The sequence below is a fragment of the Phodopus roborovskii genome, unplaced genomic scaffold (assembly GCF_943737965.1).
Source record: "Phodopus roborovskii unplaced genomic scaffold, PHOROB, whole genome shotgun sequence".
NCBI lineage: Eukaryota > Metazoa > Chordata > Mammalia > Rodentia > Cricetidae > Phodopus > Phodopus roborovskii.
Window position 1 is genome coordinate 34,325,601 of NW_026126480.1, and position 19,010 is coordinate 34,344,610.

Below are 19,010 nucleotides of genomic sequence, written 5' to 3' on the forward strand. Positions count from 1 at the left end.
CCTGCCTGGCATAAACAAGACACTGCAAAAGAAAATTAATTAAAGAGACAAGTTAGAGACTTTGGGAACACCCTTTTGTGTGAGCTCACCAGCAAATGCATTAACTGTACCCACCTGACCAGAAAAATAGCCCAAGAGCAAGGAAGATAAACACTTTTGAAGGTGCTGGGGATAGAGCCCAGTACCTAACATGTGCTCAGCAACTACTCCAAGCTTAAACCCCGTTTTACTCCTTTTCAAACTAGACATGGCCTCCACACTCAAAACCAAAGGCCGCTAGAGGAAGAAATTTCTAGTTTTTATATTACCTGAGGCTTTGATGTCCATGATTTTAAGGGCTATTTTAAGTAATTCCTAATATGCACATAATAACTTTAATACATAACACCTATGAAACTCTACTCCACTGTTCATTTTTAAGTTTAGTTAATCCAGCCCCTTCATGCTTTAAAGGGATTTCATGTGTCCTCGGAGAGCCTGTGAATGTGAAAATTTCCCCACCTAGTCTACCCTGTGGCGAACTGGAAAATAATTTGGTATTGAATGAATAGAATGGTTGAACAGATGGGACGAGGCTTCAGGTTGGCTGTGTTACTCTGAGGAATCTACTTGATCTTTCTGTATTATTAATTCATTGCTTTCCAGGTGTGGGAACCTTCCAAGCCATTATATCCTGGAAAAATAAAAACAATAACAAAGGGATAAGAAGAGAAAGTGATAGCACCAAATATTCCCCTAAGAGAGCCACTGCAGTATTTTAAGCACATAGTTTACCAGGAGTTTCATAGCCCCTGTGGCTAAGATGGAATGACATGGCTCTTCTAGCTCTTATTTTGGGTGTGCTGCTAGTTTGGTGGAATTACAGAAAACAGGATTATCTGAACTTGGGATCGCAGCAATATATTCATTCATTCCTCAAATATATTTCCATTCACCTCTTTTACACATGGCGGCCTGCTGTAGGAACTACACCTGACTTCTTCGCTTTGTGTCTGCAGAGCTACCTGATAGGATATTAGACATGGGCATTCCGTGACTCTTACACTTCTGGGCATTGGCTTGCTTGCAGTTTGCCTGGTATGCATGACCTTGAGTAGCTGGACTGGATTGCAGATGTAGGTTTCAGAAGAGCCAGCAGTGTGAACTGGTCTTCCATGCCTCACCTGCCCCTTCTCTGTCTCTGGTGCAGATTATGGACGAAGAACCCTGTTCAGAGAAGCCGAAGAAGTCTTAAGACGCAGCTCGAGGACAGCACCGGGGAAGGTCCAGCGCCGAGGATGGCACCAGGTCTGGAAACAGGGGCAGTGCCAGGACTATGGCTCTGCACTTGATTAGGACGAGTGGACCTGTTGAGTGTTTAAGCCCCTATGTTTAAGCTGTTGGGTATCCTGTCTGCATGGACTGGCTTTTGAGGTACCTGCCCTGCTGCAGGTTCCTTCCTCTGCCTTCGACCTCCAGAGCCCACAGGGCAATACAGTAAGAGCAGACTCTGGCTCATTCTTGAGGACACATTTATCCACTTGCTTTTTATTGAATACCTGCTATGTGTCAGGCGTGGCCAGAGATAAAGCAGTCAGTCAGGACAGAGACCTGCCTGGTGAACTGAGTTGGCCTTTTAGGTGGCTGCCGATGTTGCTGTGGTATAACCTGCATGTCTGAGTCCTGCCCCTGAGTCCCAGTACTGCCCTAGTACTGCACAACCTCTCTGCTTTGGACATCACACTCAAGAGCCTGGCTTTTCATGTTGTTCACTCTTATAGGATGCAGAGGAGACAGGTGCTTAGAAAAACTCAGGAACATACCCAAGGTTATGGCTAAGAAGTGCCAGAATCATGACTTAGGACCAGATCTTTGGCTCTGGGTTCTGTATTCTTTCCAAACTAAACCTTGCTATGGTCCCTTGTGGATGGTTCTGGCTTTGTATGGAGATGCCTTATATACCCAAGTGTCACTCTATGCTATGTGTGTACTGAGGTTGAATCATGGGCTTTTAACTCCTATTGTACCTTTTGCACAGCCAGGTGGCCTCAAGGACCATATACAACACAGATTGGGAGGCTTAGGCAGGGGCTCATTATCATTACTAATCTGGGTATGGGGGAAATTGGGCATTGTGTTTTATAGTAGACTGCAGTAAAGGTTTGCATGTACTTGCCACCTAGCATGTCTTCACAGCAACCCAATTGGTTGATGTTTGTCCCCAAGGTGCTGCTGTAGAAATTGAGGCCCAGAAAGCCAAAAGCACTTGTCCTGGGTCACAGGACCCCGAAGGGAAGAAGCTGGGTTGGGGTATGGATTGGGCCTGTTGCTGCAGACTCTTTGGTCTTCATACCTATGCTTATTGGAAGCAGTTGTGCCTGCTTAAGCTGAGGTCTGAAGAGCAGGCCCACAGGGCACCAGCCTGGGCGCTTGTGTCTGTCCCCAGCCATGAATGTTAATTTCTTGTTAATGAGGCCTTTCTTGCCTACCTCACTCCACACTGCTCGTCTGCTTGTTTGGAGTGCTTCCTATTATCACAAACCATATTTGTGTCTTAGACTGTGACTTAATGGCTGGCCCCAGAGTCTGTCCAATTTAAAAGACTTGGCCTAAGATTAATTAGCATCCCTCTCATCTCTCCCGTGGCTCCCCACTTCACAAGACTTAATCAGGGCTAATTTCCCCTTGCCTCCTAAAGCCAAAGCCGCTCGGCTATAATTGCCCTTCTGCACTGCAGCGGTCAGGGGTCACTCAGTGCCTAACAATAGGGGCAGCTGTTTGAGTAGAAAGCTGGCCAGGCTGGGAGTGGTATGTGCTTAGTCCTGGGGCTAGTGAGCTGGGCCAGCTTTGAGGGGGGCCTCCAGCCCACACTGCACAGCTGTCTGCCCTGGCCTTCCAGGAGACTTGATGCCCAGGACAACTGGGAGAGTGGGGACAGCCTCTAGGATGCCTAGACAGACCCTGTTCTGTGGCCTGGCCTGTGTGGGAAGAAGTTGAAAAGCCTGTCACATTCAGGACAGTGCTCAGAAATAGCAGTGACCCTCCCTTTTCCTCCCCTCCTTGCGTCTGTTCTCCCTGTCTAGGGCAATGTGATTGGCTGGACCTCCTTTGCACACGGCCCCTGAGCCATGAGGAGCTTCAGTGACCGGCTACTGATATCACACGCAGGGTCCCAGCACCTTGGCAGAGCAGAAGTCATGTCATCATTTGGCTTATGTACTGTTTCTATTACCATACTTCTCTCCCCACCTGGCTCTTCAGGGTGTTTGAACTTGTGGTTCCTGGGAATGGAAGAGAATGAGCTTTGGGCTGCTTCTTTGGTGTGTGTTTTGGAGCTGGTAATAGACCTCACTGAGCTTTGCCTTTATTATGGTCACAGCATCTTGAGGCTGTTGGAAAAGCACATGTGGGGTGTAGAGCAAGGCTATACTGAGGTTAGTGCTTGCAGCTCCCTGGTTATGCCACTCGTCCTCTTGGTGTCCGCTTCTTCATCTAGAGGATGGTCCATAAGGGTACCTGCCTCAGAAGGTAGCCAGTGTCTGCGGAGGTTTCTGCTAGGCCCGGCACAGAGGTGGTGAATTGGTAGTGTTGCTCATTGTTGGGGTTGATGGAAGGGTTGAGTTTCTCAGTCTGGAGGTTTCCAGGCTCTTCATTGTCACATTTCTACTTACACATTTTATATTTTATTTGTGGGGGGAATGGGAAGAATACATGATGGCAGAGGCCAGAAGAAGGTGCAAACTCTATGAAATGTTAATTTTTTTAAATTATTCTTTCAGCTTTTCACTCTTTTTGAGCAACCCACCATCCAGCTCCCAAGTATATCATACATGGAAGCTTATTCTTAGTTATGAGTGCCTGGTCTTAGCTTGGCTTGTTTCTAGCCAGATTTTCTTATCTTAAATTAACCCTTTTCCCTCTTCGCTTTTATCTTTCTTAATTCTGTGTATCTTACTTTCCTTCTTACTCCTTGGCTGGGTGGCTGGCCCGCTGGCCCCTGATCCTCCTACTTGTTCTCTTGCTGCTCTCTTCTTCTTGGTTCTCCTTCTATTGGTTCTCTCTACCTGCCAGCCCTGCCTATCCTTGCTCCTGCCTTGCTATTGGCCATTCAGGGCTTTATTAAACCACCAGGTGTTTTAGACAGGCAAAGAATCACAGCTTCACAAAGTTAATCAAGTGCAGCATAAACAAAAGTCACACACCTGAAAATAATGTTCTGCCACAGCTCTGCTCCTCTATCCCTTTGGCCTGTCCCTTTGAGGCAAGGTCCCTCTTTAAATGAATCCGGGACTTGCATTTTCTCAGCTAGGCTGGAACACAGCAAGTACTAGATAGCCTCCTGTCTCTGCCCCCTTGGAGCTGGAGGATGCTAACACCTCTCCACCACATTCCACTGTGCCTTTGCTCAGAAAACCTTCCATGTTCTGGAATCCAAACTCCAGTCCTCACAACTGCTCAGTGGTCTCTCCTGACCGCTGACTTGTCTCTTCTGCTGCCTCCTCCTTATGTCTGACCTCACCTCCTCTGCTCAGCCCTGGCTATTTATAGAACACCTTGAAGTTTTGGATCCTTAATGCTGGGTTGTGAGCTACAAGCAAAGCAAGCCAGCCCTGCTGCCCTGAAACTCAGGAGGTAGAAGTGGGGGACAGGCTGGGACAGCAGTGACCAACAGGTAAATGGCAAGTGCTATGAAAGAGAGCCGTGCATGCAGGAGGGACAGTGGCAGACGGCAGAGGTGCCCAGGGGCCCTGGAGCACTCCTGAGTGTGAGGATCAGTGAGTGATCTCCTTGGAAAGACACAGCAGAGTGTGATGGAAAGGTGTTAGCAGTGGTCAGTGCATGATGATGGAGAGGAAGCATTGGGCCCCGAGTCACAGTTGTGTGGCCGATCACACAGGCTGAGGAGTCTGGACAGCAGACGGAGTGGAAGGGCTCCAGGAAGCACCAAGATGGAGAAGATGCCTTTGGAAAGCTCTTGGCTGCTGTGTGCAGATAGAACCATCCTATCCACCCCAGGGCTTGCAGAGACTCTGTGTGCCTAAATCCACACAGCTCTTCTCTGCCCCTTCCTACAGTCCCACTCAGTGCTCCACTGACCCACTCCCCACTCCAGGTCGGTTTCTCACTCCTGGATCAGTTGAAACTTCTAAAAGAAACTATTTGAGTGCCTTAGCTCATCTGTGTTACTCAGGCTGTGTGGCCTGTGGTAGTTGTGGTAGCTGGCCTTGGTATGGTCTGACTGAGTGGGCTATATGACTCAAGGTGCTAATCCTGCCTGGCCTTGAACAGCCTGGGAGTGGGGGCATGAATACAACTCATGGTCTAGGATTTAGAGTTGGGCAGAATAGCCTTGGTGTGCCGCTAACTACAATGTTATTACTGTCACCAGGATGAGAGGCTCACTGACATCCTCTGGTCCTAAGAGTGGAGTTATGGGACAGTATCTCCAAAGGAGAAAGTGCCAGAGACAGGTCTCAGGGTCCACAGAAGAGAGATGGCACAGTCTCTGACCTCATGCTTCTGGAGCTTTGCATTTTTAATTCTTTATTTGCTTTTTTAAAAAGTTGAAATGAGCCCAGCTGGCCTTGAACTCACCATGTAGTTGAGGCTGTCCTTGAAGTCTTGGCCCTCCGTATGCACCTCTCTCATGCTGGGATACAGGTTTGAGACACCATGCCCAGCTGTTTCTTTGGGTAGCCAGATGGAAGCAGGCAGTTAAGGTGGCAGGGTCCCCAGTAGTCAGTGGCCAGTTCTTAAAAGCCACCCTATCAGGAATGGTTTCTTTTATTCTGCAGGGCCCACCACAAAGAGCCAGTGTTGCCGCTACCACTTCTGCTGGCCACGGCCTGGTGAGCTGGGACTTAGTTGTCTTAGTGTGGTCTTTGCCTTGCTGACAGCACCTCCCAAGCTGCTGCTCTCTGCTCCTGGCTTCCCTCACTTCTCACGTCCTTGTCCCAGTCTGACAGTCTTCCTTCTTCCTGACAGTCCCGCCTCTTCCGTCAGGGTCCATTCCCTTCTTCTGAGTCTAGACCAGCAAGTGGAAAGCACTTTGGTGCCTAGCTACTGCAGTAGAAAGGGCTTTCCCAGGAGTACAGGCCTGAAGCTCATTTAGCCAGGAGGTTGTAGAACCACCCATGATGCTCCTGTCCTTGGGGATAACCAGAGGAAGGCAGGTAGTTAAGGTAACAATGTCCTCAGTAGCCAGTGGCTAATTTTTAAAAGCCACCCCACTAGGATTGGAACTATGCATCTGTCCCAGTTTCAGGGTTTCTCTTACACTGCAGAGCCCACCACAAAGGGCCAGTGGGGTCACACTATCACTTACGCTGGTCATGGCCTGGTCAGTAGTGGGACATGGGGACTCTGGAGCTTGAACAGATGAACGCAGCATCCTCTTAAGCCACCACCTTATTGTGGAGCGGCCTTGGCATCCGTTCCTGCTGGCCTTTTCCTTGCTGCTTCTGGGCCTTAGATCTCTCTGCCGCCATCAGTGGATTAAGATTTATGGCTTCCTCAGCCTTGTAATACTTGGGTAGACAGTGGCCTAATCAACAGAGCCGCCGTTTACCAAAATGCTGTCAGCTTTGATGAACGTCACTGGCTCTCGGCATTAAATCGGTAGTGAAGGGATTGGCCTTCCAGTGATTTACTGTGGGTTAGAATCTCAGGAAAGGTCTCCACAGAAGGTTTGCTGTGGGATGAAAGTGGCCTTGGCTGTCCCTTACTGCAATATCTGCTTCCTGGGTTGCTGTAGCCATATGAGCATCTACAATACAGCTCACCTCTAGAGGTTGTGAAGCTGAGTCCCGTTGCTACCTTCTGACTCTGAACATGTCAAGAGCTGACAAACATGGATAGAGCTGATCAAAGAAGACCAGCTCCTCACCCCAGCCTGCTTTTGGGGGTGGAGGGGGCTCAGTAGAGCCCTTCCACCTCTAGAGGGCGCCATTAACATATCTCACAACCTGTACAAGCATGCAAGGCATCCCCTGTGCTTGTTCTTTTTGTTTGACAGTACATTTCAATGCACCCTCTTAGAACACTTTATGAGGAGGTGCAGAAGACACACAAATAACTCCGGGCATGAACTGGGTGGAGTGTGGGCTGAGCTTGAAGTGAGCAGCTTTGGGAGGTTTGTGTGGAGAGGTTTTTAAATCCTCCTCCAGGATAGGTACTGCAAAGGTCTGCCAGGGTCTGGGTTTGCAAGTAGGCAGGAAAGAGCAGCCACTCATAAACACCCACTCCTGGTAAAGCAGCATGCCAATCGAGGAGCCAGCACGCAGCATCATCATCCTTCCATGCAAGGTGGAAGGTGGGAGGCCAGGAGCATGCATGTGGCTGGGGCTGGGTTGGAATCTGCCAGTCTTGGTGTAGGTGGGGCCATCCCCCAGGTTGTGGGCAGAGGAGGCTCCCCTGGCTAGGGTGGGAGAGCAGGCCAGATGGTGGCTATTTATTACCCTCCAATCACCCACTCAGTGTTGTGAGCACTTTCTGGACCACAGAGTTAATTCCAGCACTGTTGCTTCATACTCTGCAGTGTTCACTATGGTGCTGAGTGGACTCAGGGGCAGGACACAGATGTCTGGAACTTAGCATGGTTAGAGCTTCATGAGGGCTTGCTGACTAAGGGCCTTAGGGCTGACCACAAAGCCATGTTTGCATACTGGGCATCACTGGGAATCTCTGCTATGCTGAGCTGCTGGGGAGAGAGAGGCTGGGGAGTTGCTGAAGGGCTACGATCCTGGCTCCTTGCTAGATGTTGAGTTCCTTCTGTGGATGTGCCAAATCAGAGACCAGCCAAGCTGTCACTTGCCAGCTTCCTTTCAGGTAGGCCTCAATCTCTGCCTCTTAAGTGGGCTGTCCCTGTGCCCCAGGGTGCCAAGATGGCCCCCAGCAGCTCCTCATACTGCCCTGAGTCTTGCTTCTGTCCTTTTCCTAGGAACTATCTCTTGGTATTGTGGGCAGGAGAGGAAGGTGGTATCTGCTGCTCTGGCTTATGTCCCCTGATGGAGGAACTCAGTTCTGCCAGAGCCACCAGCATCAGTGGCTGGCAGGAGTTTCCAAGAAAGAACGACAGTGCTTTCTCCAGAGGCAAAGGACAGGGCAGACAGGCAGTGTGTGTCCAGGCTTGTCTGGAGTTTTAGGAAAGAGGGGAGGAAAAGGCTAATACTACATACAGGTCCACAGGCAGCATTCAGAAGTACAAAGCCCCGGTCTAAGACTTGTCCTTTCTAGAGAAAGGACCAGAAGGCCCTAAAGGGTCTGGATGGCTGGTGATCCCAGCTACCTCCTGCTTGGCCTGCCTTAAGTCTATGGTCAGCCATTTCCTTTTCTCTCATCTTCTCCTGGCCAATAGGCCCCAGTGTTAAGATGTTGCTGAGTGGTCCTTGGAGAAGAGTATGCCATGTCTTTCTTAGCCTGCAGAGAAGAACAAAGTTGCAAAGTCTAGAAGGAAGCCACCCACAACTAGAGCTAGCCCCAGGCTTTGGAGTGAAGAAGGAAGGTGGGACAATGAGGATGTGTGGAGAACCATCCCAAGGCATTAGAAATAACCCAATGGCCCTTTGTGTTTCTCTACTGGAACACCTTCCTTTCTCTCATAAACAGTTGCCTCCTCCATTCTCACCATTGAGCCACACATAGACTGAGGACAGAGAGGCAAAAAGCCCACAGAGACACAGGAAGGGGTTTCTGTGGGCTCAGCTGGACTGACAGGTCCCTGGCAGTGGCTCTGATTGGCTCAACAGTCACATATGATAGCTGTGCAGGGATTAGTGTAGGAGCCTTGCATGCTGAGTGTGTCAAGTAAGACCTGGGCTTGCTAACAGTGGCTTGAATGATGTGACAGCAGATGTCACCTGTCAGCTGACTGAGTCCTTTTGTTCTACTCAGGTAGAAAACATGAGTGAGTGGGGAGTAGCTTCTAGTATGGCAGTCTTGGGCCTGAGGGAGAACTAAGATGCTTCTCCAGAGGGCAAAAGACAGGACAGACAGGCAGGCTTGCAGGCTGGACTGACAGACGCAGAGCCCTGAGAGTCAGAGATTTACGGCTCCAGGTCTCAGAAGTCAGAGGCAGCTCTCGGAGCTCAGGTGAGAGGCTCCTGATTCTGCGTGCGCATTGCCAGTAGCCAGGCACTCAGAAGCCAGTGAGACCCTGAGCTCTAATCAGTCAGGCAGTAGCATGTGTTCAAGCTCTGCAGCCAGCCATGTGGGAGTCTCAGTGGCTATCATGGCTAGTGGTATAGCTCTCAAGACCATGAGTTTTCAGGGTTGGCAGCTTCCAAGAGCTCTTCTAGAAACCAAGGCCTGCTGTTTGTGCCTTCATAGCCTTGGCTCACAGCCTGCTATTTCTTCTCCACACTGCACTGTCCTCAGTCACCTCCCCAATTCCACTCTGCCCTACCCACTCTCTGGAACCCTCTAGCTGCTTTTTTTTTTTTTTTTTTTTTTTTTTTTTTTTGCCACTGGTTGCAGCTGTCACTGCCTCTGCTGGCCCTCTTTGTGTCACCAATTCAGCCCACTCTAACCAGGATAAAAAAAATCACAAGTGGTAAAAGCTTTCTATGTGGTCTGATGTTGCAACATCTGGGGGCAGCAGGAGAGCATCTCCTTGCTAATTTAGAATGCTAGAGCTGAGCTGGGCATGGGCACTCACATCATTCCCTGTGACCCATACCTTTTATTGTTCATATGGACCCTTTGGTCCTTCCTAGCTGTACAAGGGTGAGGTAGGTGTGTGTGTGTGTGTGTGTGTGTGTGTGTGTGTGTGTGTGTGTGTGTGTGTGTGTGAGGGGTTGCTATGCACACCTGCTACATGAGCACTGGGGAAGAAAGGGAAATAGAGTTCTGGAGTTCTTCCAAACCTGGCACAGGTATAGAAAGATGCAAAGAAGTCTTGAAAGAAGGGAGGCTGCAGCAAGGGCAGTTTGTGTAGTCCAAAGAGCTTTGCAAGCATGCTGTCCATTTCACTTTAGCATACCTATGGTGTATCAGCCAGGTTTTCCCAAACACAGGGTCGGTTAACTCACAAGGCCCTTTGGGAAAAGCCTAACACCTATAAAATTTCTGAAAATTTTTACTACATGCTTTGCAAGTATAAGGAAGAAACAAGCAGGGGTGGTATGACCCTGAGAAGCCATAACTGCTGAGCTAGGGATAGTGGCCACTGTGATAATTCCAGTACTCAGGAGGCTAAAGAGACCTGATCTTATAATAAATAGATAAATCAAAATCCTGTCCTCCTCAGGGACAGTACCCTGCCTGTTCTCGTGGGCAGCTGTCCTTGAGCAGAATGGTATCTGTTCTCATTTCAACACTCTGAATTCTGTGTCCAGAAATCCGTGCAGATCAGAACTGAAGCTGGCCCTCGGCTCCACATTGAACCTCCTCTGGATTGTTCAGAAGATTTTGAGTTACCTAAGGATGTGGCTGGCAAGGCCAAGGATGCCACTGTGGACCATATACAGGTAGGGGCTGGCCTCAAACTCGGGGCTCCCATAAAACTGGGGCCTGGTACAGTGTTCTTTACAACACCTACTCTGACCATTATTCTTCCTACCACATCTCACACATTAAAAAAGTGTGTGTGTGTGTGTGTGTGTGTGTGTGTGTGTGTGTGTGTGTGTGTGAGTGAGAGAGAGAGAGAGAAGCACATGTGGAGGTCAAAGGGCAATTCTGAGGAGTCATTTCTTTCTTCCTGTGGGTTTCTGGGATTGAACTCAGGTCGCCAGGCTTATATAGCAGGCACTTTTACCTGCTGAGCCAGCCATCTTGCCCGCCCTCATCTCGCACAGTCTGATACATAGAGCATGGGCCCACATCTGTGTTCATGGGTCAGTTAGCATCCAGGCACTCTAAATGGAAAAGGGCTAAGAAGGGAGACTGGTATAGCAGGCTTTCTTTTGGGCCACCAACCAGCTCCCAAATCATGACACAGAATTAATGTTAATCATGAATGCTTGGCCTTAGCTTAGGCTCATTTCTTGCTAGTTCTTATAACATAACCTGTCTCTCGTCTTCTGCATTTTGCCTCAAGGCTTTTTACCTTTCATTCTTTCTTGTTACCTACTCTGTGTCTTGCTGGCTGGCAGCTGCCTGGCTGTCTGTCCCTGGGTGTCTCCCTGTCTTTCTTCATTGTTCTCTCCTTCTCTCTCCCCACTTTTTCTCTTTGCCTGCCAGTCCCCCATCCCTCTACTGCCTTGCTATTGGCTGTTCAGCTTTTTATTAGACCAATCAGGTGTCTTAGGCAGGCAAGGTGAAACAGCAACACATCTTTACATAGTTAAACAAATGCAACATAAATGTAACACATCTTTACATAGTTAAAGTAATATTCTGAAACAGGTCAGGCCTGGCAGAGAAGAGTAACTTAGCTGAGGAGGGTTTCTAGAAAAGAATAGAATGTGTCTCTGGCCATAAATGCCAGAAAAGCATCTGAAGGGGCTGAGGTCAGGCAGAGACTGACACTCCACCTGCATGTATATGTGTGCATAGGCCTGTAAGGCATTCTGTGTCTCAGTGACAACAGGCAGCAGACCACCCATGGTGCACCCAGAGGCCTGGGTTTCTGCAGCTTACAGCCGTGTTTGTATCACAGCTGATGGGGGTCAGTGCACACTCGCTCTCCCTTCTCCAGATCACCATCCCATTTCCAGTAATAAATAGTATGCTCCAGACTCACCTTCCACAAGTGTTTCCTGACAGTACATTCGTGAGCCTTGGTCTATGTTCCTAGCACCATAAACATGGAAATCAACGAAGCACATGAAGTGCCTGTTCTTAACCAATGCATGTTCCAAGCGAGCAGAAAAATGCCGAATGAAGTAAGATTTCGGGTATCAACAAGTTCTCTGAAGGAAACAGAAGAGGGAGCTAGGCATGGCGGTGTACATTTATAGTTGCACTGCTCAGAGACAAAGCAGGAAGGTCCTGAGCAAGGCCAGCCTGTGCTACTTAGGGAAACTCATTCTAAAGTAATCATAGTGTAAATAAATAAAATCAGAAGAGGCAGATGAACAGCATGATGCTGACGGGGAGGCTGGACACATGGGCAGGCAGCAATGTGAAGAGGAAACTGTCTATGCTCGAGGCTGGTCTTCCAGGAGCATTATGCCAGTCCTGTGTGAGCAGGAGTACATGGGATGAGTTGAGACATTAAATAAGGAGACAATGGAGTGGACTAGGAGGGGCATAGTGGACCTTGGCTGGAGTGTGGGAATGGAGTTTGAAAAGTGGAATTTGTTCAAAGACAACTATTCTCAACCTATGGGCCATGACCCCTTTGGGGGTTAAACGACCTTTTCACAGGGGTTATATATCAAATATCCTAAATATCAGGTGTTTATATTACAATTCACAACAATAGCAAAATTACAATTATGAAGTAATAATAAAAATAATTTATAGTTGGGGATCACCACAACGTAAGGAACTGTATTAAAAGGGTTACATCATTAGAAAGATTGAGAACCACAGTTCTAAGAGGACACGTTTTATGATTAAAATGAATGAATACAGGGGCTGGAGAGATCACTCAGGTTAAGAGCATCCAGTGTTCTTAACCAGAAGTCCTAAATTCAGTTTCCAGGGACCACATGGTAGCTCATAACCATCTATGATAAAATCTGGTGCCCTCTTCTGGCGTGCAGGCATACATGCAGTCAGAACACTATATATGTAATAAATAAATCTTTAAAAAAAAAAAAAAAAAAAAAAAAAGCACAAATACATCATCTCTCCATGGTACACAGAAGAAAAATTCTGTAGAGATTGCAGGTGAAAGTCAAGCTGCTAAGCAGACCGTGACCCATTCTGAACTCACTGCCTACCTGCAGATATTCATAGTCTCAGCCAGGGCCTTCAGCGTCTAATGACAGAAGGAGACAGGATCTGGGAAACCCACTTTGACCTCTGTTCTGTGTTTGCTGTTCCTTATTTTCTCAAAAGGGAGACACAGAGAAGGAACCGGGGCCATGCTGTCTCCCATGCTGCCTGAAAGGAGTCTGTACACTTGCACACATTACACACATGGATTTTGTTTTCTTTTTCTTTCTTTTAATATTTTTTAGTGTGTGTGTGTGTGTGTGTGTGTGTGTGTGTGTGTGTGTGTGTGTGTGTGTGTGTCCTGCAGCTCATATTGGAGGTCAGAAGTCAACATTATGAACTCAATTCTCTTTCCCCCTTTATGTGGGGGATCATCAGGTTTACACAACTCACATCTTTACCCACTGAGCCTTCCCCAACGTTTCTTTTTTCTCTTCTCCCCCTTCTCCCCTTTCCTTTTTATGTAGTCCCAGCTAGCCTCGAATCCAAGACCCTTCTACTAGAACCACCACACACCGGGCTCACCATTTGCTTTCGAACCCACCACCAGTCCCTTGATTGGGATCAATCTGTACAAAAGAAACCTTCATTTTCTTTCAGCTGGATCTTAGCCATGTTCAGTCTGTTATAGTCCTACCCACACACCATGTCCCAGAGTGCTGTGTGCCCTTTGAGCTGGAGATCAGAGTTGTTTTCCCATGGGGAAGCACCTGGCACCTTCTGTTAAATGAATACCTTGTTCCTCTTTGGCAAGCTCCCAGCACTGTGCACTCTGGACAGCAGCATCCCTCCCAGGCTTCTCCTGCCCTCAGTATTAGCCACATTCCTCATGCACATGCTCAGTTGCAGCCCCTGCTGCTCTGCCAGCACTTTATGTTCCCCACTGTGAGCTCCTGATTATATTTCTTTCTTGCCTTCCCCCCCCCCCCCCGACATCTTGAGAGGGCTCTCCTTAAGGCTTCACAGTCAATTTCCCCTTGGAGTTATTTCCCTGCAAAAGGAGAGGGAGAAGCAGTGGCTTACTTGCCTGCCACAGCAGAAAGAAGCATTGAGAGATGCCATCTGCACAGGGACAGAGAAACTCAGGGCCTGGCTAAATATACCCAGCTTGGCACGAAGAAAGGGCGGCCTGAGCTGGAGCAGAAGGAACCCTCCTCTGCATAGAGGCTGTGTACCTCACCTTTGCTGTTGGAACATGCCAGCCTTTTGCCTTCCATCATATCCTGTGAACTTCAGTTTCTTGGTGGCTTTGAGTTCACAGGCTGGCATGCTGGAGGCGTGCTGTATCAGCCCCCGCGTGCTGCATTGCACGGCACTGTGGGAAGATCGAATTAGTAGTTGACACTGATGCAATCAGGAGATTCCGTGTTATTATCTGAATTGGGGATTTCATTACTTTAAAAACAATCATTTTGTTTTGTTTTGGTTTGGTTTGGTCTTTAGTTTTTCAGGACAGGGTTTCTCTGTGTAGCCCTGGCTGTCCTGGAACTTGTTTTGTAGAGCAGGCTAACCTCAATTTCACAGAGATCCACCTGCCTTTGCCTCCTGGGTTCTGGGATTAAAGCGTGTGCCACCACCCCTCTGGCTAGTAAAAAACAAACAAACATCCAAGTATAAAAGCATATAGTGTGTCAGGAGGTGACAGGGCTTGTGGAAACAGCCAAGCAGAGTTTCTGTTTCATAATGAGGCATGGCCTCTGATGATGCAGTAATGAAGTGGGACTCCCAGGAGTGTGAAGTGAGCCTGCGGGGCAGTGTCCCAGGCACAGGGAACAGAGAATGCAAAGGCCCAAGGTGAGGCAGGAGAAAGGAAGTAGGGGAGGTTCGAAGGAGCAGCTGTGAGTCAGGATGGTAGGTTAGGGCACTGTGGTGGAGACAATTTTCCTTATGTTGGACATGCCTTCATAAGGTTCAGAGCAGTTTTCCAACTCCAACAAACAGAGGGTAACTCTTTCTGGAGATTTCAAACCTAGTGCCTGGACCCATGCATGGTATGTATGTGTGCTGCCATGGGTAACTAAGTCTCCATTTGAGGAAGTAGCTTCTTTAGGACTCAAGAATGAACCCAAAATGTCTAATAATAGACAAAAACTTATAGTTTAAATCTAAAATTTTTATTTATTATTATTTGTGTTGGGGGAGCACACATGCACCACTGTACACACATGTGGAGGTCAGAGGTCAGCTTTCGGGAGTCAGTTCTCTCCTTCAGCATGGGGTCTAAGGACTGATCACAGGCTCAGGCTTGTACCAGGCCAGAACCTTTACCCACTGAGCCATCTCTCCATCCCCAAAGTCTCTTTAGAATCCTGCAATCCTGAGCATCACTATCCAGACTGCATATAGATGCCCTGTCCCTTGTGTGTGAAGGGAGGCTCTCAATCTTGGGAGAGACTTCCTAATTTAGTGATCACTGGGCCCTGTTTTAAGAGCCCCACGAAGGCATAACTACTGGGACAGCTTTCAGAAGGCCCTCACAGCTTTTCTTTCCATTGCATATGTTTCATTTCTGTTTCTATGATAAAGTTCCCTGACAAAAACAGTTTAAGGAAGAAAGGGTTAATTTAGGTGAGAATTTTGAGTTACAGACTGTCAATAGCAGGGATATCAAGGTGGCAGGAACTTGAGCAGCAAGTCTCATTACATTCAGTTAAGAGCAGTGAGCAGTGAATGAATTCCTGCTCTCTTTAGTACTCAGCTCTCTTTCTCCACCTTACACAGTTGAGGGTCCCTGTAGTAGGGAATGGTGCTACCCACAGTGAGTAGTTCTTCCCATTTCAATTAATACAATCAAGGCATGTCCTCGGGCCAGCTTGATCTAGACACTAGATCATTGACACACTCCCCAGGTGATTCTAGGTTGTGTCAGATTGACAGAACCAACCATCACAGTTGGGTCCTACAGTAAGGTAAAGATTTTACCCCCACAGTTACAGTGTAGTGTCTTTGTTACTTCAATGTGCTGACATCGAAAGGCTGCCCCACGGCACCAGGAGTTATAGCAGGCCTCTTCAACAATGAGACTTACAAGTGAGGGCTGGCCTGCAGGGGAAGTGTGTTGCATGGGTACTCCTGATACCACAATCTTTGAGCAAGGTTATTGTTTCATTTGTTCTTATTAGATTTTGGTGGTATGCAGGGTTGAACAAAAAGCACCTTCCTGAGCTATAATCCCAGCCATTTTTCTTTTTTTTTTTTAATTTTAAGACAGGGCCTTGACAGGTTGGCTTTGAACTCACTCTGTAGCCAAGCAGGCCTTTACCTTGCAATCCTCCTGCCTCTGCCTTCCAAGTAGCTAGGATTTTCTCCCATATTTTGTATTGCTAATTTATCATAACTGGGGTTTTGTCATCCATCCTATTTGATAATTCCACATTTTTTGACTTCACAACACAACATGGCTATCTTTCCACATTGGTAACTCACTCAACCATTGGCTTAGAGCACTGTTTGGAGAGTACTGGCTTGGCCACATCCTAGCTGTGTCTTCAGCAGTTTTAACAGATGGAAAGGGTAGGCTCAGATCAGCTGTGGGAGTGAGAGCAGAAGGTAGTGGTTAGGAGAGGCAGGAAGAGCAGCAAAAGAGCAAGACCCCCACACATTCAGACAGAGGTGCTGGTGTCATGCAGGATCTCTGTGCTTATGCCTAGGGTCCAATTCTCCCACCAGCTCCAAGCCCTGCAAATTTCCTTTCCTCCTTTTTGAACACTCAGGGACATCCTAATGCTCTCCCACCCCACCCCTGCAGCAGGGACAGAGACAGGAGTCTCTTAATGATTCAGGATGTAGTGGTAAGATGGACTTTGAACTCACTCAGCAGAGCTCCTGAGTGAGTCTGGAAATGACCCAGCTGAATGGCAGGATTGCATTAGCATAAAAGCCTCTGTTGGCTGTGGAGATGTTTCAGTTTGTAGAGTGCTCACTGCACAAGAATGAAAATTTGAGTTCAGATCCCCAGCAACCATGTAAAAAGTGAGGCACGGTGTTCTCATTTGTAACCCCAGTGCTGAAGCGAAATGAATGAGCTTCAGGTTCAGTGAGAGACACTGTCTAAAGAAATATGAGAGTGACTGAGGAAGACACCCAGTGTCAATCTCTGACTTCTACATATATGTGCATGACTGTGTATACACCTATAAAGCACACATACACACACACCACCCCTTTGGTGCACCCATCAAACATCTCAGATAGCACTGGAGAAGTTTGAGCTCAGGGTGGATTTTGAAGTGACAGAGCTCACACTGCATAAGCACTGAGTAGCACACTAGTTGAAGTTGTAAAGTCCATTACAGTCTGTGAGCTGGGTGCTAGGGATTTGAAGAAACTAAGGAACAGAGAGACCTGTACTGAATGCTGGGGCCTGGGACTCTTCTTGGACTGTGGAGGTGCAGTCACAGGCCAGGAACTGCGTTGGGCTGGTTCTGCTCCAGAAGGTGCCATCAGCTGTTGTGGCTGTTATTGATGCTGAGCCTGGGAGCCAGGTATGCAGCAGGGCCACCCATCAGTGCTGCTTTGTGGCGCTTCCCACAGCGATAGAGAGAAATTCCTCTTAGTTGAATCTCTCTCTGTGAGTGCACAGCTGAGAATAGTAGTGAGAAATGCCAAAATCAAATGAGGCTCAGTCAGGCAAATCTGAAAGGAGGGCTGCTCTACAAACAGCTGTACTAGAGTCTTGAAAAACATCTGAGGCAAGAGAGACAAGTAAAGGCAAGGAGTGCTCTAGGTTAAAGAAAAGTAGAGGCATGCACCACAGTCGTGTGCAGTGAGATCCTGGGTCTGGGAGGGACTGTTGAGTTTTGGGGGTAAGTTGGTAATTGCCAAATTTGAGGAGTTAATAAATTTGAAAATAGATGACATTATAGATGTCACAATATTGGATTGATGTTAAATTTCCTGAATCTGATTTCTTTAAAACTGTAGTCTTTTCAGAAAATATCCTTTTTTCTTTCCTTTTAAAAAAGATTTATTTATTCTCTCTCTATATATGTATGTATGTATGTATGTATGTATGTATGTATGTATGTATTCTGCCTGCATGAAGACTAACTATGCATGCTTTGTGCCTGTGGAGGCTAGAAGAGGTTGTTGGATTCCCCGGAACTGGAGTTACATACTTGTGAGCTTGTGAGCCACTAAATGGGTGCTAGGAATGGAACCCAGATCCTCTGGAAGAGAAGCTAGTGCTCTTAACCACTGAGCCATCTCTCCAGCCCCTAGGAAGACATTCTTATTCTTAAGAGACATGTGCAACGTGTAGAAGACAGAAGAGAGGGTCACAGTGTTACAAACACAACAAAATAAAGACTGTACTTAATGTGGGTGGCAGAATGATAACAGTTGGTGAAAGTAGGCGAAAGATATCTGAGTGCCCATTATACTAGTTTGATAAATTGTGGATTTTACATTTTTCAAAATGTTTTAAAAAATTAAAAAGCTAGGGCTGGGAAGATTGCTCAGTGGGTGACACACTTGCCACACAAGCATGAGGACCTGAGTTAGAATTCCCAGAATAAATGTAAAGCCAGTTGAGGTAGCCAGTGTGCCTACTGAGAGGTGGGGGCTGACACGGGAGACTCCCAGAAGCTCCTCAGCTAGCCTGGCATACACAACAGTAAACAACAGCCTGTTTCAAGCAAGGTGTGAGGCAATGACTCGAGGTTGCCCTCTACCTTGCCCTCCATATCAATACTGTGGCAAGAACCACTTCTCATCACACCCCCAACACAGACAGACAGACAGACAGACAGACACACACACACACACACACACACACACACACACACACACACACACACACCTTACTTGTTCTGCTTTATCAGAACCAAGTCCCTGTGAAGGGAAGGGTGATGGAAGTAAGAAGACAGACAGGGGCACAGTGGCACCCCATCCAAGTCCTCTCCCCATTGTGATGTCTGCTGCACTGAAGGGAGTGCCTGAGTTCCTCCCCAGTGAGATGGAAAACCTACAGTTAGTTCCAAGTAAAGAGTAAACAATGTGCAAAGCCACTAGTTCCCTGTGCCTTCCCACAGAGGTGGGTTCTGATCCTGGGCCTGGGCTCAGATCCCCTTTCTACAGCTCCTCACATGGCTGTAATTGCAGCATTACTGGAGAACACACTTCTAAGAGGACAGTGTGATGTGTACAGGTTATGATGCTAGTGATTGAAAGCCCTGTTGGGCCTTAATTTGTAAGATGACAAAATTTGC

The 19,010-nt window shown here is 47.7% G+C and overlaps 1 protein-coding gene across 3 annotated transcripts in view; it reads left to right on the forward strand.

The window, feature by feature from the left end:
* Katnip (katanin interacting protein) overlaps window positions 1–19,010 on the forward strand; it is a 165,695-nt gene that overhangs the window by 58,261 nt on the left and 88,424 nt on the right. For 2 of the 3 annotated variants that reach the window (XM_051192908.1, XM_051192910.1), the window contains 2 exons: window positions 1,190–1,287; window positions 10,314–10,445. In XM_051192908.1, coding sequence (XP_051048865.1) covers window positions 1,190–1,287; window positions 10,314–10,445 — 230 coding nt within the window. The remainder of the gene's footprint in view (window positions 1–1,189; window positions 1,288–10,313; window positions 10,446–19,010) is intronic. The other variant, XM_051192909.1, reaches the window with a different exon arrangement.